Genomic DNA, 23217 nt, shown 5'->3' on the forward strand with positions numbered 1-23217 from the left:
ATGAACAGTTCCCTGGCACAAATCGCAACACTCCACTCTCCGGTGGAGCACCCCTCACTGTCATATTTCATCTCTCTCACGGGTATGTTTAGCTCTCTAGTTTTCAGAACTTGGGTTTGTGTGCAAGTATTTTAGTAGTACTGACTATCCAAAACAGGTTGAGGTGTTTTATCATGTCAGTTCTTCACAGACTTAACAAGGGACAGTAAATATCAGATTCTGTGTGATCACCACCTTCCTCTCAATTCCTTATTAATGAGATTTACTGATTAAAATCTAATCCTTTCAAGTGTAAATAACCTAGATTTCTATTCAGCTAATTCTGTAGAATTTGGATGATAAATCTTAACTGGGCTGATTTTTTAAACTGCATATGCAATTGTACCAATTTACTTCAATTTACTACAGATTGGCACAAATGGCCATGTAGATGCATAACTGACCATTTCCTTGAACAACTAAAGCAGAAGGATGGCCCAGTGGATAGGATGCTAATTTAGGATTTGGAGAGACCTGGGTTTAATTCCCTGCTCTACCACAAACTTCCTGTGTGACGTTGGTCAAGTCACTTAGCCTCTGTGTGCCTCCATTCCCTTCTGTAAAATGGAATAATAGCACTTCCTGCCTCACAGTGGGGTTGTGAGGATAAAAACTTAAGATTGTGAGGCACTCAGGTATTATGTTGATGGGAGCCATATAAGTAACTTGGTTACTTGAATTTTTCACATGCAGTTGCAGTTGTGCATACAAATTAAAGGTACAATTGTTTATGTATAATATATACTTTTTTTTAAAAAAAGCCCTTATTTTTTATTGCATCATTAAAACATGGCATCTTTGGAGAGTGGGAGAGGAAGTGGACCATATCTTCCTGTTCTACACAGGCTCCACACTCCAGGACAATTCTGTGATGGGTGCGATGTTAGGAGGAAACATGCTGAGGCATTTCATTGAACAAGATATGACAATCATGCTAATCATATGTAGTAATTATATAGCACTTTTTCATCTTCAACAATCTTCATAATCCTGTGAGATAGGAAAGCCTTAATCTCATTTCAGTATTGACTGAAACAGAGCGGCATGACTTTTCGAAGACCATGGAAGAAATGTATATAATCCCAAGATTTGGGTTTAGGAGTTCTTTTGAGTCATGTGCACAGGACATTATGCCTACGGCCAGATTATCCATTATGATGTGACACTGTTGCACTGCTCAGTGGCACAAAGGGGCAGGATTCTGGTGATAAGTAATACCCCTTGTGAAGGGAAACTCTTTTGGTGGAAATTCACTTGGAGGCAGCCTCCTGTCTCAGCCTCCAACCAAGGGTAAGAGGTGTGACAGGGGAGTGGGGTAGGATGGAATGAAAGTACACTGATCTTCCACTCTTGTGAGGTCCTTAAGGGACTATAACTGACCCTGCAGCTGGGCCAACTCAGCTGTAATGAGCTCTCATGCTCTCTGCCATAGGCGCCAACTCCATGGGTGCTCCAGGGCTGGAGCACACACAGGAAAAAATTAGCAGGTGCTTAGCACCTAACGGCAGCTAGCTTCCCTCCTCCCCCCCCCCCCAGCACCTCCCACCTGCCGGCGGCCCCACTGATCAACTCCTCCCCCTCCCTCCCAGCAGCTGTGATCAGCTGTTTCAAGGCGTGCAAGAGGCACTGAGCGGGAAGGGGAAGAGAGGGGATGGGGCGCACTCAGGGGAGGGGGCAGAACTGGGTGGGAAAAGGCAGGATGGAAAGAGGCAGGGTGGGGTGGGGCCTTGGGGGAGGGGGCGGAACTGGGTGGGAAGAGGCAGGGCGGAGGTGGGGGCTTGGGGGAAGGGGTGGAGTGGGTGTGAGGCCTGGGGCTGAGCAGGAGATGAGCACCCCCGGGCAAAGGAAAAAGCCGGCGCCTGTGCCATGCACCCCTCCCTTCCTCCCTCCTTCAAGGGATGTCTCTGTCATTAAGAAGCAGCTCTTTGGCCAATGAAAGAATGATCATTTAAAATATACTTTGTGTGCTTTTTCTCTCTCTTTGTGCATTTAGACCTTAGTATGTGTTACAATTGCCATACTAGTATGCTGCAGGTACAATTTATAACCACACACTTTTTTACGGGAATTGTAACTGAAATATGAATTTTTAACCTTAGCTTAAAATGACACTCAAGATCTCAGGCTGCAAAGTAATTTACAAATTCACAAGAGTATGTTTTGTTGCAGCTGTTTTTTGAGATATGACAGGGAAGCAAATAAGGCCACTTCATACCTGCATAAGGCTACCTTTCTAAAAAGTTAAATTTTTGCTTTTGCCTAGCGCTTTCAAAATTATTTTTTTAAAAACACTGTAAAATGGCAGAGTGATTAACATTTGACAATTGAATCAAATTTTTTGATTTGTAAAACTCTGCTCCATTTATTTTTATGGGTGTTGGATCAGGCCCACATTGAACAATAAAATAAAAAACAAAAAACAAAACAAAAAAACCACACACACAGAGAAATAATTTTGACCCCAAAAGAACTTGTCCCTAACCACAGAAAACTCCACTTAATCAGGTCATTCCTCAAGCAAAAGCCTGAGTAAGTAGATAGTCCTTATCTCATACCTTGAAAGTACAAAATAAACAGGCTATGTTGGACCAGTGGAGGATGTGGCTTTCCGTGGAGGATACTCCAGTGAGAGAGCTTAGCCTAAGAGGTCAAATCTAGTATGTATAACAGAAGGATCCTCACTGATCTCAGCTCTTTAGATGGAGCATAAAGACAGAGGTGATCCTAGGGAAAACCAGGTCACTAAGCAGTGTAGGAATTTATAGATAATGCCTTGAGTCTCAGCCAGAAACAAGTTGGTAGCTAGTGTAGGTGTAATTTGTTGTACTCAAGAAGCACCACTAAGCAAGCCAGCTCTACCAAAATTTCTGAGTAGTTTTTAAGGTTAGCTCCCAAGTTGAATACAAAAAAAAAGTCACAAAGGCATGGATAATTCTGGCATGGACACCAGTACGGAAGGACCACGACCTCCTAGACAGACTCAACTGGAATTGAAAGAACTCTTGACAACTGCTGCTGTCTGAGAATTCAAGATTAGTCAGAAGTCCAAAAGGAGTCTTCTAGATTGTAACCCTTGTACAAAGCACAAACTTATCTTCTTCCTTAAGACACTCCACCATCTAGCCATGCCTTAATAAAAAATCAGATTTGAAATTCTGTTTTCAATCCCACCTTCATTCCACCAACGGTACCAGGATCGCAGAGCTTCTCAAGCATGATTCTGTCAGTTACTTCCAAGGTTCACTGAGTCAGGAACACATAATTATGCTCCTCCATCAGCAGCCTTTCATAACGATACCAGAATCTGCATGGACACTTGATCTTGTCCTTCACAGGGCAGACAGTCTCTTAAGAAATCAGCACAAAAACTGACTGTACCTAGATTCAAAGCCAGTTTGAAAGGGGTCTGTAAGAAGGCTGCCGATGATAGAAGAACTGCTTTATCACCACCACCCCTCCAAAAAACCACAAACATACAAAATCTGACGGTACAGGTCGGTAACTGGCAAAATGATCTAAGTGAAGACAAAGGACAAACAACTATTCATTAGAGGGAAGCGGGCATCTTGCTCTTCCATAAGAAAGTGTTAACAGTATTTGTCAATAATAATCCTAACCCTTCCACTCTGCATGTGTTTAATAACCATGAGGGGCATGACTGCATATTGCTTATTGTAGGTCACTGATCCTCAGTAGGTAAAAACAGTCAATACTCAACCATATGGAGAAAAGGAGTACTTGTGGCACCTTAGAGACTAACAAATTTATTAGATCATAAGCTTTCGTGAGCTACAGCTCACTTCATTGAATGCATACAGTGGAAAATATAGTGGGGAGATTTTACATACACAGAGAACATGAAACAATGGGTGTTACCATACAGACTGTAACAAGAGTGATCAAGAAAGGTGAGCTATTACCAGCAGGAGAGCGGGGGTGGGGGGGGGACCTTTTGTAATGATAATCAAGGTGGGCCATTTCCAGCACTTTACAAGAACAGTACAAGGGGAAATAGTTTTACTTTGTGTAATGACACATCCACTCCCAGTCTTTATTCAAGCCTAAGTTAATTGTATCCAGTTTGCAAATTAATTCCAATTCAGCAGTCTCTCCTTGGAGTCTGTTTTTGAAGTTTTTTTTGTTGAAGTATTGCCACTTTTAGGTCTGTAATCGAGTGACCAAAGAGATTGAAGTGTTCTCCGACTGGTTTTTGAATGTTAATTCTTGACGTCTGATTTGTGTCCATTTATTCTTTTACGTAGAGACTGTCCAGTTTGGCCAATGTACATGGCAGAGGGGCATTGCTGGCACATGATGGCATATATCACATTGGTAGATGTGCAGGTGAATGAGCCTCTGATGGTGTGGCTGATGTGATTAGGCCCTATGGTGGTGTCCCCTGAATAGATATGTGGAGACAGTTGGCAATGGGCTTTGTTGCAAGGATAGGTTCCTGGGTTAGTGGTTCTGTTGTGTGGTGTGTGGTTGCTGGTGAGCATTTGCTTCAGGTTGGGGGGATGTCTGTAAGCAAGGACTGGCCTGTCTCCCAAGATCTGTGAGAGTGATGGATCATCCAGTGATTGTTTCATCCAGCCACAAGTCAACCATTTTCCGGACAATACTGTCCAAATACTGATAGAATTTATCCCCAAATAGGTAGAAAAATCTCCTAAAATACGTAAAAGTCTTTCCCAATTAGAGAGATAAGGTAGGTGAGGTAATATCTTTTATTGGACCAGCTTCAGCTTTCCAATTTACCCAGAGCTCTTCTACAGGTCTGGGCTAATATGAGGCAGCCAGATTGTTCTAAGTGGTGAGCAGCCTGATTAGTTTTGTTAACTGTGACTTTGTGGACATTACAGGAAGAAATAATTTTTCTGCCCTTTCCCATAGCTCTGGCTCAAGACTTCAAAAATGCTCCATCTTCCATTCTCTCAACATGCTGTGCAATTTCTGGCCCTACAGACTTCTACTTTTAGCCCAAAAAATGAGAACCCAAATATATCCTTCCACCTATGTGTTGAACTAGAAACCTCCTGAATCAGTCCCCATTGCTGTCAGCTTAACCTTGTGGCCCTGAGTAAACTTATGAGAGTCATCCAGTGCTGACAAGGTCTTGGAATCAAAAAGTTTTTAATATGACTAATTTTTTTCATAGTACTTATTGCATATTTCTTTAAATGTGATAAATTTATACTATGAATTAATATAGTGTTTAAATATTTAACAGTGGCTGTTACAATCTGTAGCCTGTAGGGCAAACTTGCCTATTATTCCCTGACTTGCCCTCATTATATTTAGCTGCTTTCATTATATTCAGTTGTAATGCAAGAAACCTACAGGTCTGTATCCTGTAAAACATTAGTTTAAGCATGAATTAGCATAAGGGTGGTTAAATATCCCATAACCCTTGGCTTAGATAAATGGCTTAACGGTTATGTAATTGTGCCGACTCACCACCATGGCGCCTCCTGCTGGTCGTTCTGGGAATTAGCTCAGACTCACCACCTTCACTTCTGCACTGGACTCGCATCGCCTCAAGGATCACGCCATCCTCTTCAGGACACAGCCCTTCCACCATGCCCCATTCCATTCTCCCCTCTCCCCCCATTCCGGGGGAACAACTGCCCTCTGTCCAGCCACTCGCCTCCGTGGCTGACCACAGCCCAAGGTTCTAGCCACTTGCCTCAGGCGCAAACTGCAGCCTTTCACTGGCCACTCCCTTCAGTGGCAAGTGGGGGCAATGGAGCGGGGAAGGAGACCTGGGCACTCCCACTACTCTAGGTCCCAACCCAGAGACCCTCTAGGCAGCAGCCACGTGCTGCGTCTCCTTCAGCCCCCGCCGTCCGTTTCCCTGGGCCACTTCCCCATAGCCCTATCTGGGCTTTAGTCTTTCAGCCAGTCAGGCTGGAGCTCCCTCTCGCTCCCCTGACCTGACCCGACCCGACCCGACCCGACCCAGCCCAGCCCAGCCCAGCCCAGCCCAGCCCAGCCCAGCCCAGCATTGCTCTGTCCAGGGTGCTGGTGGTTCCCTTAGCCCTTCAGGGACCCAGTCCTTTCTCCCTGGGCTTCCAAGAGGGAACTGCCCCCTCTGCCCTACAGCTCTCTTTATATATGGGCCTGCTCTGCCCTAATTGGCTGCTCATTGCAGCCCCTCTCTGATTGGCTGTCTGCTGCACAGCCTCCTCAGGGCTGCTTTTAACCCTTTCTCCACCAGTGTGGGGCAGACGCCCCATCACAGGTTACCTTTACCTTTTGGGAAGTTAGGAGAGCTTGCTCAATGGTAGGAGTTACAATGTACCAGTAGATGCTACCATAAAGAACATGGAAGTAATAACCACAAATCTGCTTAAGCAAGGGATGATGTGTATGATAATGAGCTAAGATGGCAGTTACACGTATCAATATGTTAACCTACAGAGTAAGTACACCTCAATATTATGTGGGTGAAAAGGCTAAATTTAGGTATGGAAGACTGAGCGTGAGCAGATGATGTTCAAGCCTTATAACAGGGCAGCAACCGTGTGGTCTGGAGCTTGTTCTTTTCTGGGCTTCTTCCATCCCTGTCTACTTTCCACTACTTGATCCTTCAATTCATTGAGGAACTTGGACCATCAGACACTATGGCATACCAGAGTCAGGGCTGACCCCTTTGTCTCTTACCACCAAGTCCTCAAGGAAGGGTTTGAGTATGCAATTCTAAAGAGCTTATGCAAAGAATGCTACCACAGATAACCCCAATATTGTATTATTTCTACCTTTTTATGAGACTTGGGTCCTTTCTGTCTTTGTTCATTATTTCAATAAAGATATCTAAGGTTTTACTTTGCCCTCAGTGTGGGTGTCCTGGTCATCCACATCGAGACTCTCCACGAGATATTGAACTCTGTAGTGTTACTTCTCTGTAGCCTGATTCTGGGGTAAGAACTTTGTCATAGATCAATTGGCTATCAATCCAAACATCAATAACCTCAAAAAGGGTCAGGCAACAAATCTAGTATGTTATACATTCGTTTGCAGAGTACTTAAGTAGGTAATCCACAAATAGCATCCACAAAAAATTGTCCAAAATACTTGCATACACACGTAAAAGATTGCAGTAGCTTATTGGTATGTCTATAATTATTCATATGCTTCCAGTGGAAGCAGTGAGTGATTTTATATAAACTGTACCAGGCTGGCAGGATTAATTTATGAGGAAAGATTGAAAGAACTAAATTTCTTTAATTTGGCTAAACTGGTAAAGGAGGAAGTAATAACCTACAAATGTTGGGAAGGAGAAACTGGAATAATTATCTTCGAAAGGAAGTGGTGGAAGCCTAATCCATAGAAAAATGTAAAACTATGCTGTTCAAAGCACAAGATGTATGTACAGGACAATTGTGCTTGGACAGGTTCTGGACTATATGGTACTTTATATCTGACTTATGGTACTAGAATTTTGTTTTACTAAAAATCGCATATTTTTTCCAGACTGTGTTTTAAATGTCATCCACAGTACTCATTTGTTTTGTAGTGATCCATAGGGGCCACAGAGATCAAGCCTCCACTGTGTGCTAGCTAGGCACTCACTATCCATCCATAATGAAAGAGGGAAAAGGAAAAAAAAACACATTCTTGCTGCAGAGAGTTTACAATCTAAGCAATAACAAAACACAGCAAGTGCATACAACAGAGAAACAAAGAACATACAACAGGGAGCATGGGGAGGACAAAGCAACAGTGACATTGTTTGGTATAGTAAGTAGTAGTTTCAGGACACCAGCTGTAGTTGTCAAGTGTTTAATTGACATCATGTCTGAGGTGATGAGTCTTGAGGAAGGATGTGAAGGATGACAGCATAGTTACCTTATGGTATTTTAAAAGGAGCTCCTCCTGTCATGCTGAAGGAGCCACATTGGAAGAAACACAAAAGTTCTTGAGAGAAAACTGGACTAAGTGATGGGGGCTGGGATCGTTGGCACAGCTGAGATGTAAATCAGTGGCTCCATTCTTTATTAGAATTGCAGGGTTAAACAATGAAGGGCTTTAAAGGTTGTTGTGGGTTTTTTTGAGTAGTTGGTGTGGGTTTGCTGTGGAGAACAGGAAGACACTGGAGGTAAGCCAGGATGGCTTAGTCACAACAAGAATCCAGGAATGTGATCTTGGCAGCAGAGTTTTGAATGGGCTTGAGAAGGGCAAGATGGCATTTGTCAGAGTGGGGGGAGGGGGGGGAATGCCACGATTTGAGGTTCAACCCAGACCAGTGAGAGGTTGTGTCATGGCTTGTCTTGTAACCCTCAGTGCCTTAAAATGCTCTGCTGCTGTAGCTCCCTGTCTGGATGCTCCCAGACAGCATACAAGCATGCGCTCTAATTGTGTGTATGTTGAGCAGCCCTGTTCAGCAACTCTGACTCCAGAAGACTGTTTGTTACACTACAGCTACACTCTGGTCTCCAGTACCCTTGGTTATTACTAGTCCAGCACACACCCAGTCCTGAACTTCCACAAAATTATCTGCCCTGAAATGTCCAGCCCTCACCTGGAACACTCAGAGGAGTAATAAGGTACATTGCTCCTGTAAAGAGAAATTATGATGGTTAAGGTCAGAAATAGCTACCAACAAATAAAAGTGAAAAACACGTTCCAATGACTAAGACTTACCTTGAACCAAGACCATAGTTTTGTTAAGATTCTTACCACACTTCCTTCCAGCAAGATGGCTGACCACCCCCTTACTCAGGATGTTCCACAAAGTCCTAAGTGCTCAGTTCCTTTGTCTTCTGAGGTGAACAGTCACTAGGAGTTCTTTGCCCCTCTCTTTTATAGTCCAGTGAATTTTTAAAATGTATCCTTCTCAAAGTTTCCCTGCTGTAGGGAAAGGTGCCAGGGAATATGATGGAGAAGGTTCCATGTTTCTTTTTCACTGCTAGTGCTTTCTACAATGCAAATTGACTTGTCCTTGCAGCCTCTGATGTACCAGTGAATGACTCTGATTGCCAATTGTCTGTAATTGCACCTGGATGGAGGTATTGGTCTTTTCTTTGTCTGGAAAAACTTATTTACCCACTCCCCAGACTTATCTGGTTCAGACACATTTAGTACCATATTTCCTTCACATTTGTACAGTCCTTTGGGGATTTACCATATACACACAATGCAATAGTAATGATCATTAATTTATTGGTTTTCCAATTACACCTTACACAACACCTGTTAGATACAGATTATGACATAAGTGAACTTGGATACACTAAACTGGTCAGGCCAGCTGAAACTCACTGTCTGATACCAGTGAGCCTCTTGCCTCCTGAGCACTGGGGTGCTCTTAGGGAGGAGGTTCCCGTAGTCAAGGTGAGAGATGAGGGCCTGAGTGAGAGTTAAGGTGTGTGGAAAGAAGAAAGGTTGGATCTTAGATATTCTGTAGAAAAATCTGCAATGTTTACACAGAGTTTGATTGGATGGTGTAGAGAGAAGACTGTCAAAACGACCCTTAGTTTAAGTACCTGTGTGACTAGGAGGTGGGTGATGTGAAAAATGATGGAGAAGGGGAAGGCTTGAGAGGAAAGAGCAAAGCTCAGTTTGGGCCACGTTCAAATTAAGATGACAATTGGACGTCCATAGAGAAATATTAGAAAGGCAGACCGATATGCTGTCTTAGGCGGAGGAGTACAGCTCATCTGTAGAAAGGTAGATTTGTGAGTTAGTAGCATAAAACTGATAGAGCCAGACTTGTGGATTAATGATAGAGTTGTGGGATGCCTCCTCAGAATAGGAGAGGGGAGAAGGAAGAGAACCCAACAGGTGAGACCCTGAAGGACTGATTGGAGAGGTGGAAGAATTGTGAGAGTGAGAGCTACGAAAGTCAATGGAGGACAAAATTTCAAGAAGTCAGGACTGGTTGAGAGTGACTGAATGACCCATCCAAGCTGTGGATGTGTTCCAGAGGGACTTTCAAGCCAGCAAACTCACCAATACTGCTAGGAACCTGAAATATGGACTTTGAAGTCTTTGTATGTATGTGACTGCTTTACCATTTAACATCTCTCTTCTTGTGCTTTTTTTCCTTTTTTTTTTTTTTAAAACAACAAACCTTTAGTTTTAGACACTAAAGGATTGGCTGGCAGCATGGTATTTTGGGTAAGATCCAAACCTATGCTGACCTGGCAAAGTGGCTGACCCTTTGGGGTCAGAAGAACATTTTGTATATGTGAGCAGAGTTTTTTAAATAACTTCTCACTGTACTGCACCTAGGTGCTGATTGGGAGTCAGAGAACTGGAATGCAACAAGGGGGCTGTGTGATTTCTTTTTTTGCTTCTTGATAAGCAGTGTGGGGAAATCAGAAGCACAGTTTGTGACTTTAAATTCAGTGTTACCCACCAGTCTTGGGAGTATCTGCTCTCCCTTTTGCAGTCTGCCCTAACCTTGGCATTTCCAGTGAGGGCTGCCCTAGGCACACTGGGTCACATCTCAACTGGTGTCCTTTTCAGCAGCCCTCCCTGGGCTCAGTCTGCTACCAGACCAGCAGTGCCCAACCCTTGTCTGGCTAGGTTTTATGCTCAGTCCCCCAGGCTCAGCCTGCCCACACTGACCTTTTGACGGCTTTGCTGCTATTCTAGCCAGCCAGCCAGCCAGCCAAACACCTGGTCTTTGGCAGCCTGTGCTGCACTCAGTTCTGTCTGGTGAGCCTCTGCTGCACTCAGTTCTGTCTGTTTGTCTAATCAGCCAGGCTCTCATTCCTCCCTTGTCAAGCTCCCCCCACTCACTGAAGGCTCTGCTCTGCTGTTTGCCTTTTATCTGGCCTTCCTGGCCCCTTATTGGTTGCTCCAGCAGCCCCTCCGATTGGCCTCTCTTCTGCAGCCACTCTAGACTGCCTGGAGGACTTCTCGCTGCTTTGTTCTGGGACAGGGTGATACAGGGCCACGAGGTCTCCAGCAGGGCGCCTCCAGACCTAGTCCACCCTGCCACACTCACAAACATGATTTCTCTGAAATTTGTTATACATGCACAACACTAAACATAATTACTCTATAATTTTACACATGCACAGTTCTACTTATGCTTATGCTGTTAAACGTGATCAGAACAGACACTTAAAATTCACAGCAGGTTTCTCTCAAGCCTAAATATACCTTTGCTCCCAAAACCCCGTAACCCTTATGCACCCCTGTGAACTCTGTCAGTTGGCACCAAATACGGTTGCCAGGTATCTGGTTTTCCACCGGAACGCCTGGTCGAAAAGGGACCCTGGCTGCTCTGGTCAGCACCACTGACTGGGTTGTTACAAGTCCAGTTGACAGAGCAGTGGGGCTAAGGCAGGCTCCCTGCCCGCCATGGCTCTGCATGGCTCTTGGAAGCAATGGCATGTCCCCCTTCTGACTCCTACTTATAGGGACAGCCAGGGGGCCACAAGCTCCAGCTCTGCAGCTCCCATTGGCCAGGAACTACGGCCAACGGGAGCTGCGGGGGTGACGCCTGCAGATGGGGCAGCGCGCAGAGCTGCCTGGCTGCACCATCACGTAGAAGTCGGAGGGGGGGCATGCCGCTGCTTCCGGGAGCTGCCTGAGGTAAGCGCCAGCGAGAGCCTGCACCTGTGACCCCCTTCCGTTCCCCCAGCCCTGATCCCCCCTCCCACCCTCTGAACCCCTAGGTCCCAGCCCAGAGCACACTCCTACACCCCAAAGCCCTCATGCCCAGCCCCACCCCAGAGCCTGCACCCCAAGTTGGAGCCCTCACACATCCCTGTACCCCAACCCCCTGCCCCAGCCCGAAGCCCCCTCCTGCACCTCAAATTCTTCATCCCTGGCCCCACACAGGAGCCTGCATACCCAGCCAGAATCCTCACCCCGCACCCCAACCTCTTGACCCAGCCAGGAGCCCCCTCCCGCACTCTGAACCCCTCATTTCTGGCCCCACCCTGGAACCCGCACCCCCAGCCCAGAGCCCCTCCCATACTCTGAACCCCTCGGCTCCACTCCAGAGCACCCTCTCATACCATGGACTCCTCATTTCTGGCCCCACCCTGGAGCCCACACCCCTAGCCAGAGCCCTCACCTCCTCCCACATCTCAACCCCCTGCCCCAGCCCAGTGAAAATGAGCGAGTGAGTTAGGGTGGGGAGAGTGAGCGATGGTGGGGGGGGGTGGTAAATGGAGTAAGCAGGGTGCGGGGCCTCGGAGAAGGCAAATAGAAAGTTGGCAATCCTAGCACCAAGAGATCCCTGGGTTACACAAGGTTCTCAAAGAAACATACAAGAGCTGTTTGTGAATGTGTTATGTACGCATTTTGTTATATTAACTACTACATTATTGAGACTTCTGAAATACACAATTAAAATTTCTTACATTTAGATCAAACAGGATGCTTTGGACTGTAATCCTGTCAATGAGTGTATGGGAATGGCTTACCGTAAGGAGACTTTTGTTGAAGTATTCTATTTTCATATTATTCACAAATGTATATTTACAGAAAATTAGATGTCACTTACTGTAAAACAAGGCTGTTTCAATCAGACAAGAAGTCTCAATTTAGATTGGATATATTGAAAATACTAAATTCTAATACTAAATTCTTAGGCCAGATAATGCATGGTAAACTGAAGGCCAGGGTGTGCAAGCTATCTGTACCCTAGGCCAGCGGATGCTGAGTAGGGTTTGGATGCACATGTACCAGCTGCAGTGTTCTTGGATGAATCCTTTGACTTACATATAGAGTGGCATTGGAATCTTCTTTCCAACAGGTTCCTTGTCTCAGCATAAAGTATGTGAAACCCTTTCCCCATCAGGTGTACTTGAGGACAAAGTGAGAAGAGGAAAGAGACTGGAGATAAGATCAAGTCTTTAGTGCCTGAGGGCTTTCATGGCAATGGAACAAATAAAATACAATAAAACTAGCTCTCAATAACAATGTTTTAGTTACTAATACTGTTTACTGTTATCTGTTTTTTTTAGATGAGAAACAACATTAGACACTACTTTGTTGAATCTCCTCCTGTTAAATTATGTTACGATGTCATCACATGGATAGCAACTCAAGTAGCAATAAGTTACACAGTTGTGCCATTTGTGCTGCTCTCTGTAAAACCCTCTTTCATGTTTTACAGGTAAGTACACTTCACGGGTTTTTTAAAAATCACTGAACTCAGAGGCAAGTTAAATTATTCTTTTGGCAGGAGATCTCCTTTGAGTGGTGATAAAAATTTAGAATTTGGATCACTACCTTGCCAGCTAAGTGAGTTGTCATCCAGTTTGGACAAACAAAATAAGTAACAATTTTCCTAGTTTCTTAAGCACACAGAGCACAAGTGCACTATTGAATTTCCTGGAATAGGAGCCATTCAGAGCACACATCTGAGATTAGAAAATGGGTCAAGGGGCACAGAGCAACAGCAATAAGTGACCACTGCCTAAAGTAACTCTCATGAATAACCAGCGATAAAAGGGTAAATAGGCATATATTTCTCAAAAGAGAGAAAGTGCTTCACAGAAGGCTCTTAAATGTAGCAGGAAAACCATTCTTTTTCTTTGCATTATTTGTTTGCAGTTTTAAAGTGACACAGATGTTTAACATGCTATACAGTGTGTGAAAAGAACAAGGAGTACTTGTGGCATCTTCGAGACTAACAAATTTATTTGAGCATAAGTTTCATGGGCTAAAACCCACTTCATCAGATGCATGCAGTGGAAAATACAGTAAGAAGATATACATATACAGAGAATATGAAAAAATGGGTGTTGCCATACCAACCCTAACGAGACTCATCAATTAAGATGGGCTATTATCAATAGGAGAAAAAAAACTTTTGTAGTGATAATCAGGATGGCCCATTTCAAACAGTTGACAAGAAGGTGTGAGTAACAGTAGGGGAAAAATTAGCATGAGGAAATAGTTTTTAGTTTGTGTAATGACTCATCCACTCCCAGTCTTTATTCAAGCATAATTTAATGGTGTCCAGTTTGCAAATTAATTCCAGTTCTGCAGTTTCTCGTTGGAGTCTGTTTTTGCAACAAAAAAATCCTTTTTTGTTGAAGGATTGCGACTTTTAGGTCTGTAATTGAGTGTCCAGGGAGGTTGAAGTATTCTCCGACTGGTTTTTGAATGTTATAATTCTTGACGTCTGATTTATGTCCATTTATTCTTTTGCGTAGAGACTGTCTGGTCTGGCCAATGTATATGGCAGAGGGGCATTGCTGGCACATGATGGCATATATCACATTGGTAGATGTGCAAGTGAACAAGCCCCTGATTATGTGGCTGATGTGATTAGGTCCTATGATGGTGTCCCTTGAGTAGATATGTGGACAGAGTTGGCATCAGGCTTTGTTGCAAGGATAGGTTCCTGGGTTAGTGTTTTTGTTGTGTGGTGTGTGGTTGCTGGTGAGTATTTGCTTCAGGTTGGGGGGCTGTCTATAAGCGAGGACTGGCCTGTCTCCCAAGATCTGCGAGAGTATGGGATCGTCCTTCAGGATAGGTTGTAGATCCTTGATGATGCGCTGGAGAGGTTTTAGTTGGGGGCTGAAGGTGATGGCTAGTGACATTCTGTTACTTTTTTTGTTGTTACTCTCACAGATCTTGGGAGACAGGCCAGAGTATGGAATACATCAAAATATATCATACTTCCAAAATACCCAATGGCATGTGTGACTACAAAGCTGGGTTATGTCCATTACAGCTTATAGCAGAGTGCGGGGGTCACCAAAAAATTAAATTTTGCTATGGTAAATGTGGCATTTTACCTTGGAGCTGTTTATAGTCCAGAATTGTCTATTTTACATTCTAGCAGTAAATATACTGGGAGAGAGTTCACTTCTTGTTGATTCCCACTCTACTCTCCAGTACAATAAAAGGTATTTGAAAGAATGCTAGTGGAAATGTTGATGCCTTGCTGCTAAAGATCATATATGCGGCAAACTGCCTATGTAAGGGCAGTCAGGTATTTAAAGTAGCTATAATAGTGGCCAAAGTTCTGATTAATGATTTTTTTTCTTCTTCTTCTTTGTTTAGCTCCTGGTATTTCTGTCTTCACATTGCCTGCATCTTAGTGTTGTTGATATTGCCATTGAAAAGAACTCAAAAAGGAAGTATAGAACAGGAAAGCATCAAGTCCTCATGGCCCAAAAAACTAGAAGAAGAAGAAAATGTTTTGGGACAGAACAGTTATTCCACAACAAATAATAGTTTCAATCAGAAACGAGAAATAACCTGCAGATATCCAGCACTAAAGCAATGATTGGGAAATACTATGATGAATATATTTTGTATGTTTTCAAAACCCATTTTTAGCACCTTTTAAAGGGGTTTGTATTTGTTTGCAAAGGTGTTTAGTAAGAAAAGAATGCTGTTGCCTAGGGAATATCATATACAATAGTAAGACTGGAAACAAAGCAAATTAACCCCTCCTATGCCATGTCCCTGTGGGTCATGCCTTATATGAAAATATTACCATTATTTCAATGGGCACTCAGGACTTACAACGTATGTCCATAGGGTCAGGTGTGTGCCCCTTTGCTCAATGTACGTTGTGTATCCCAAGGCACTGATGGGGTGGAAAACAGCTGTGTCAGTCTAAATTAACACATGGAAATTAACTTTTCCAAATGAATGACTTGCCTTAAACCCTCTATCTACTGAAATATTGTTTCTAAGTGGTAATTTCATGTTTAATATTATGTGGAAACTGTATAATGTTGGGTGCTGTTTTAAAAAAAGACAGGACTATGAAATGGGAAACTGTTGAAAGGTTGTGAATCTTTTAAAAGGTATTGCAATAAACATCTCAGTATTTGGAGGGTTTTCTTAGATCTCAAACTATTACAGTATGTTGCGGAACTGTAAACGTTACCAATGCCAAATTATAGCTTAGTTTGATAAAGAGAGTCTAATTACAAAGAGCCCTTCTGAAAGGATTTTTTTAAAACTAAAGATTCACCTTTTTTGCCAGGGCTATTAGCTCTGTTCTAGGTTTATTTTATTTTGTTGTTTTTAAAAACACTAAGTGGACTTCGAAGCTAGAGACAAAATGGCAGCCATAGTAGAATACAGATGAAGACACTGTGCAAGCCACCAGGCTTTCAGTGAAAGTGCTTCTTACCCTCAGCTACCGGAGTTCCTTATTCTAGCACTTAAACATTTTACAAATAGTGACTTTTTAATCTTTAAGAAGCCCCTCTGAAGTTTCTCAAACATAAAGCGGTTAGTTGAAGGTGCTTACCATATCAAATAAATATAACAAGATTACCTTGAGGTTGTAACTCAACAAAAGATGAAATCATATGTCAGCCGGGCACTGTATGCTTTATCTTGATAATCCATGGCCCTTCACCCCAAAATGCCTGCGGGCTTTAAGAAAAGCTTTTTTTTTTTTTTTTAATTAAGATTTCAGATGCAGAATTCACACTACACTTTTAGGTAAGATTATGGGAGAAAGCAATGTTTGGGAATGTGAGACTGATATTTCATTTTGAAATTATATCAAGGAAGTAATGTGATAATATCTGTAACAGACCATTTATTGTGGTAATGGCCTCTGCTAGAGAAAAAATGTGTTTAAAGGGCTATGTTTTTATTTGCTTATATTCTGTATTATTTTCATATGATTTTTAGTAAATGCAAACTGTGTTTATCCACATGTTGTTTTAACTTTGAAACTTGTACAAAAAATGCCAGAGCAACAGTAATGAAACTTATTATCAAACAACAGGCAAATGAGGTGAGTAATAAATTTCTTGATTTATATTTTGGATCCTAAAAACTTCTTGGTTGTGCATCTTCCAACATTAGTTGACTGAATATTGTGAATGAGTACAAAAAAGGCAGTTTTCAGCTTTTAGGGACACTAACAAGAAAAAATATAGTCTTCTCGTCATCTAAATGTCAGAAGGCTTCTTCAGCTCAGTTTCCACAGAACCTACTCTTGAGCTGGGTCAGAATTATGTTTTTCTTGCTTGGAAAGTTCAGCATCTGGGTTTTGGCACTCTTCCTAAAATGCCAAGGAAGATGAAGACAAGCTTCTCTTATATGTGAATATTAGCACAAATCTATGAATCCACACAGCTAGGCAGAACTGAATATACCCTGGATATGTCTACACTACGTTAAAAACCCCATGGCATCGAGTCTGAGCCCAGATCAGCTGACTCAGACTCCTGGGGCTCAGGCTACAGGGCTAAAAATAGCAGTGTGGGTGTTCGAGCTTGGACTGGAGTGCAGGCTCTGAGACCCTCCCCCCTTGCAGCGTCTCAGGGTATATCAACACTGCAATATAAGACCCCTGGCTGGCATGGGTCAGGTGACTCCAACTCAGGGGGCTCAGGCTGTGGGCTATAAAATTGCAGTGTAGACATTCGGAGTCAGGCTGGAGCCTGGGCTCTGAGACCCCTTCACGGGTGAGGATGCCAAAGCCTGAACATGTGCACTGCAATTTTATAGTCCTGCAGCCTGAGACCTGCAAGCCCGAGTGAGCTGATCTGAGCCAGCCAGAGCTAACCCATGGGTCGTATTGCAGTATAGACATACCCTGAGAGAGCAGTTAACTCTGCACTTCAAAAATGGCTTGGATACTGGCAGTCCGTGTAATTGAAAATGATCACCCTTAAAAGAAAATGAACAGATTTGTAAACTCCTACCATGGTTATGCAAACAGACCACTCCATCCACTGGGCTGTGGTTATCATACCTTGTTTTTCCCAAACACATCTATCTTTTCACATTGTATATGGCTAAGGGCAGGTTGATCTATCTTATTCCACACAAAAGCAGGTACGGATCTTAGCCATAAATCTGTAACATCGCTTGCATTTTTTCTTTCTGAAAGGATATCAGACTAAACAGGAGACTAGTCAACATTGTACACACTTCTCAGCTTCTTTTGGTTTGTCCCTTTCTGTTGTTATTGAGCTGGGTCCTCTCCTTCAGAACCCGGGCCCCCTCCCAAATGGCATAGAGTCTAATCTGGCACTTCATATACATATCTACATGTATAAGCACTACATATGCAAACAGATTTGCCAGGATGCCAATGCAATACAATCTTTATTTGGTAGCCTCAAACCAAAATGTCTCCTTCTCCCTTAGTAATCTGGTATTTTCTTTTGGTATGCACGCCAGTAGACATCATTACATTTAAAAAGACATTTGCCATTAGTTGTGCATTTGCAGTAACAAGAGTGAATATCCTGTAGAAGAAAGCACTCACAGAATTAAGCAGGCTTCTGATGCAAATACAATTTGTGCTGGCCCTTGCCTTCCTGGGGAATTGGCATAGATACAGTATCATTTAATACTTGGATATGAGGGAGTATAGATAGTTAAGCAACTATGTACATGCACCAGTTGAGCACTATCTGCAAGATTCCTAGCTTTAAATTGGATATAGCTGTCTGCTTCTGCATTTAATGTCATATTTATCACTCTTGATTCCAATTTGGAATTTTGAAATTCCACAGATGTTACCATTGCTGCATAAGAAACAAAAGATAATGAATCTCATTAGTCTTGGGTAGAATTAGTACCCTCAGAATTTTATCTCTTTGTAATATGCTCATTTGTGAACATGAAAATACATAGGGCCAAATTCTGCTCTGAGATGAGAATACCTCCTATTGATTGCAATGGGAGTTGTGTATGTTTATCTCAGGGCAGCCTTCAGCCTTCATGCTTTATACTGTTGCTTTCTCTGCTTTTTGTTATTTACTTTGCTATAACAAATTAAAAATACTGCACCAAATTCTGTTTGTGAATTAAGTTCAAGACCAGCCTTCAGTAAATTTAATTATTTAAAGATTATTCAGATAAGAAATATTTAAGTACAGGATTTCACTTTAAAGGCTTATGTAATCATTTTAGATGACTATTTTAGTGATATTTTAATCTTTAAGAAGAAATTTGAAGTTTATCAGATACAAAAGTCACCTGCTTTTAAATATTCAGTCTCATTTTATTTACCATCTCCTATACACATTAGATGAAGGATTATATTGGATTCCAATTAAACATTTTTATGAGGGCTAAATATAACTCATCCTTGTTTGTAATGTTATGGTGCTTTGTAGACAGTTGCATATTGAGGACAGTTCTTCTGGGCACTTAATGAAGAGCTAATGCACATTTTTAAATGTAGTATCCCTCATAGTAACTGTTCACTAATTATTTTTAATATTTTACACTTTTTATGCATTCATTGAAGAAAAGAAATATAAAGAAGAATACTTTGAGTGGTGCCTACTACTGTCACTAGAGTGAAAGATCTGTTAGTTTTAAAAATATATATAAATCCTGTTTTATTCAGCCATAGACATTCCTTCAATGGACACTTATCATACAAGATTTCTGCACAGGTAAAGTTTTTTTAAAGGGACATGTGAAAAGATATTTTCTTTAAAAAATAGTCTTGTCTGTTTCAAATAACATCTTAAGAGAGAAGATGTTCAAAGAGAGGTACATATAAATAATTGCATGTGCCCTGGTCTACACACAGATTTTGTATAAGCATTTTGGTTAAGAGTGTGGCTATTTTACCAAAATACATATATGGTAACACCTAGTGTGAACTCCATTATACTGCTAGTTTATATAAAAGTGCTTATAACACAGTAGTTTATTCCTCTGCCCTTAGGCGAATAAGCCATACCAGTATAAAATCCTTTATATCAATTGAAGTGCATCCACCCTGGGGAGAGAATTATACCATATTAATAATACTGATATAGTTACAGTGGTACAACTGTTAAGTAAAGACAAACCTAGGTACTAAGATATCATGGGTGAAATCCTGGTCTCTTTGAAGTCAATGGCAAAACTCCCATTGACTTTATTGGGGCCAAAATTTTACCCCGTGTGTGCAAACTGTATATCAGCATACACATATGGCTACCTCTTCTCCATGTGTGCATGCAAGTATCTGAATATGGACCTACATCTAACTTTAAAAACCTGGCCTTAGATTAAAACATAAAGAAGTTTAAAAGTATAATGTAATTTCCTCATCAACAATTACAATGTTTGTTAAACTTTGCTTTGTAACTACCCTGGTCTGTTTAATGTTTCTAATTCTCATTGGGGTTATGTGAAATCAGCTTTGAAAACTTCAAAGTTTTTCCTAAAAATAGATGTGTTCTCAAATGAAAAATTGAAATGTTGCCTTTTTTATTGAAAATTAACCAATTTTACAAAATCACAATGAAATGTGAAGTTTTCAGATTTAATGGAAAATATTTTACATCCATAGTTCTCATGCATTAATATTCCATTTGAATACAGCATTTAAGTACATGTTTAGCCTCAGATATGTCCTTAACCCCATCCTTATTCAGCACAGCACTTAGGTATGTGCTTAAATCTAACTGAAGTCAATGGGACTTAATAACTGTTTGTTTGAGATGAAGAATGTGCATAAGTTCTGTGCTGAATAAGGATGAACTTAAGTAGGTACTTAAGTACACGGCTAAATTGGGGCCTTCCCCAATGATGTGGTGTTTCAAACAAAGAAACTGAAGGGGATGATTAATAAAGTAAACTAAAATTACTTTTTAATACTTTAATTTCATAGATTTCAGATTAGATTTTTGTATTTCTTTGGTTACCAAAACCTGCATTTCAAGCCTATTTGTATTCCCTTTAACAATATTTTAAAAATTCTTTTGGAAGCATTTTGGTTACAGAAGTGTGCAAAAGTAAGCAAATAAATGTACCAGTAAGTTGGTCAGTTCATCCTCTTGTATCTTTCTCCAGGCTATTAGTCTTCAATGGATTAGGCCTGGTTTAGTATTTTAAAAATTAAAAAATGACATGTTTTCATAATTTATTATGTATATCCTTATAAAATTGTGAAAATGCAACACTCTGGACCGAGAAACTGTTATGGTCTGTGGTGTGCATAACCATATGTAAGTGTCTGTATAACTATTTACACAAAACTAGTTTGTCCCCTCGGATCATATATCATACACCACTGAATTAAGTTCTGTTTTTATGCTGTTACTTCAAAGAAAAGATAAATTAAACCTCAGAATGTCAGTCACATTAAGGTCTGAATAAAATGTATGAAAGGACTCGACTGGGCTGTGGCAAAAATGATCTCCTGACCAGTATCCTAAAGTGAAAATATAACTGTTAAGCCAGAATCCAAATGCAAAGTAAAGGTCTCAGCTGAAGTTTCAAAACAATCTCCACTTAAAGATTGCCTACAGCCAGTCTTTGAACACAAAATTTGACTTCCCATTGCCAAATTATTTGAATGGAAAACAACGTAGGGCTGCTTTCAGATGGACCTTTTCCAATTGCTCCATCAGAGAAGGGAAGTGAATAAGGAAAGGAGATTTTGGAGAAATAGATTTCATTCACTGAGATATTGACCTGGCATGGGAACTAGACTGAGTCAGGAAGAATCACCCAACTTGGATTCATGGTAGAGTTCTTACCAAAATTTACAATGTGAGCAGACACCGTTGGTTCATCCAGGGTTATGATTTTAATTCTCTTTCCTCCAAACCCTGAAAAGGGTTTGTATGTCCAACTAATTACAATCACAGCTTAATGAAACAGAGTGCCCAGTACTGGAAATCTCAAAACACTATGGCATTGCATATCAATGGTGCAGCAACATTTTGTCACAATGGGTTAAAGAAAAGGATATTTGCCTACATGTTTCTTTTTTGCCTTTTTATGTGTTTTAGTTCTCTTAACTTTTTTTAATTAACAAGTTTCTCATTTCATACACATTTTCTTGTCCAGTGATATTGACTATTTCTATGAAGAGTCTTCTGACATGTCTTAGAGTGACAAATGGTGTAATATGATTTAGTAGTGACTAGGTAGTTATTTTTAAATTCCAGACCTCAAGAGTATTCTAGATCAGTTAGAAAAGAAAATTCCAAATGTACTGAATGGAAACTAGTTTAAGTCAAGATGGGTGAACATAGCATTATTCAAACAATATAAGATGTTGTAATAAATTATTCAATTTAAGAATCTAAAATATGAAATTTAGTTCTTTCCTGTCTTGGTTACACATTCAAAGGTATATTATTTACCTCAGTGCAGACGTAGTTATGCACCCAAATACCTAAACATAGAGTTGAGAAAATAGGCCTAAAAATGGATAGTTACGAGTATTCCTCAACTTGCCTTTTCTGGTTCAGAATATAATGCATTGTCCGTGAATTTCATTTTTATTATTCCAAAATATATATTTTTAAAAAATTGTTATTTTTCAACAGATCCATAAACCTAGATCTTGGTGTATGGTAAATTAAAATACCACTGTGTTAGTTACACTGTGATGTGATATTTTAATAATTACTCATTTCTAATTTGTCTCAGCATTGCTGCACAGGTAGCAAGCTGTTATGTTTTAAAGATGTTTTTAACTTGCATATAAATGTTTTCTAATTTGTGTCTTTAAAATCTGATTAAACAGTAGTTTAAAGAAACCTTGAATTTGTTCTGCTAATTTCATTGGTGTCTTAAATAACTGCTAAGTAGTAAAATTATTCAGTGCATTGCAGCAAACCATGAGATCTAAGAAGCTAAGTAGACCCTTTGCTAAAAAAGAAATGTTTTCTTCACCAGAGGATCAGACCTCTGATACCTGAACTACTCAACACTATAGTTAGACTATCTAACAATGTTAAAAATAATAATTAAGGAATAGTAGGGATGGATGAAGAGCCTCCAAATAATTTAATTCAAACTGAATATTAAGGGTTATCGATTTTAGGAATATGGGATAAGGAAAAAAAACTATAATGGAACTAATAGGGGGTAAAATGTGAGCTATGATGGCCAGTGTAGTTAGGATGGCATCAACACCAGCCTCACAGTAATAGTGAGAAAGAACTGAGTTTTTTCACCGAGTGTCTGTGTATCCTTCAAGAGGAGGTAATGGCAAAGTGATTCAGGCAGCACTGACTGGACATGGTACATGACTAGATCCTGGTAGCAGGATCACAGTAACAGGCAGAGAAGAAAGGAACGCTGTGTGTGTATATATATAATATTTATATATAAAAATTTTGTTTTTATGGTGTCTGTGTAAATTTCACAATAGTGAAAAAGCCCAAATGAGTTAGGGATGACTTCTAAATACTTGAGCTACATGACTGAGCCTAAATCGACTTTGCAAAGCTGTTATGAAAATTTACTAGGCACAAAATCAACTGACCAGTCATTTGCTGTGTGGGGATTAGTGAAAATGACCCCACA

The 23217-nt window shown here is 41.0% G+C and overlaps 1 protein-coding gene across 1 annotated transcript in view; it reads left to right on the forward strand.

Moving 5' to 3' along the window:
* The window catches only part of MBOAT2 (membrane bound glycerophospholipid O-acyltransferase 2), a 219634-nt gene extending 197239 nt beyond the window's left edge, over positions 1-22395 (forward strand). Inside the window, exons 12-13 of the mRNA XM_074947686.1 lie at positions 12969-13120; positions 15022-22395. Coding sequence (XP_074803787.1) covers positions 12969-13120; positions 15022-15247 — 378 coding nt within the window. The 3' untranslated portion in view covers positions 15248-22395. The remainder of the gene's footprint in view (positions 1-12968; positions 13121-15021) is intronic.
* The last annotated feature ends 822 nt before the right edge of the window (positions 22396-23217 follow it).

This window comes from Natator depressus, chromosome 3 (assembly GCF_965152275.1).
Source record: "Natator depressus isolate rNatDep1 chromosome 3, rNatDep2.hap1, whole genome shotgun sequence".
NCBI classification, from domain to species: domain Eukaryota; kingdom Metazoa; phylum Chordata; order Testudines; family Cheloniidae; genus Natator; species Natator depressus.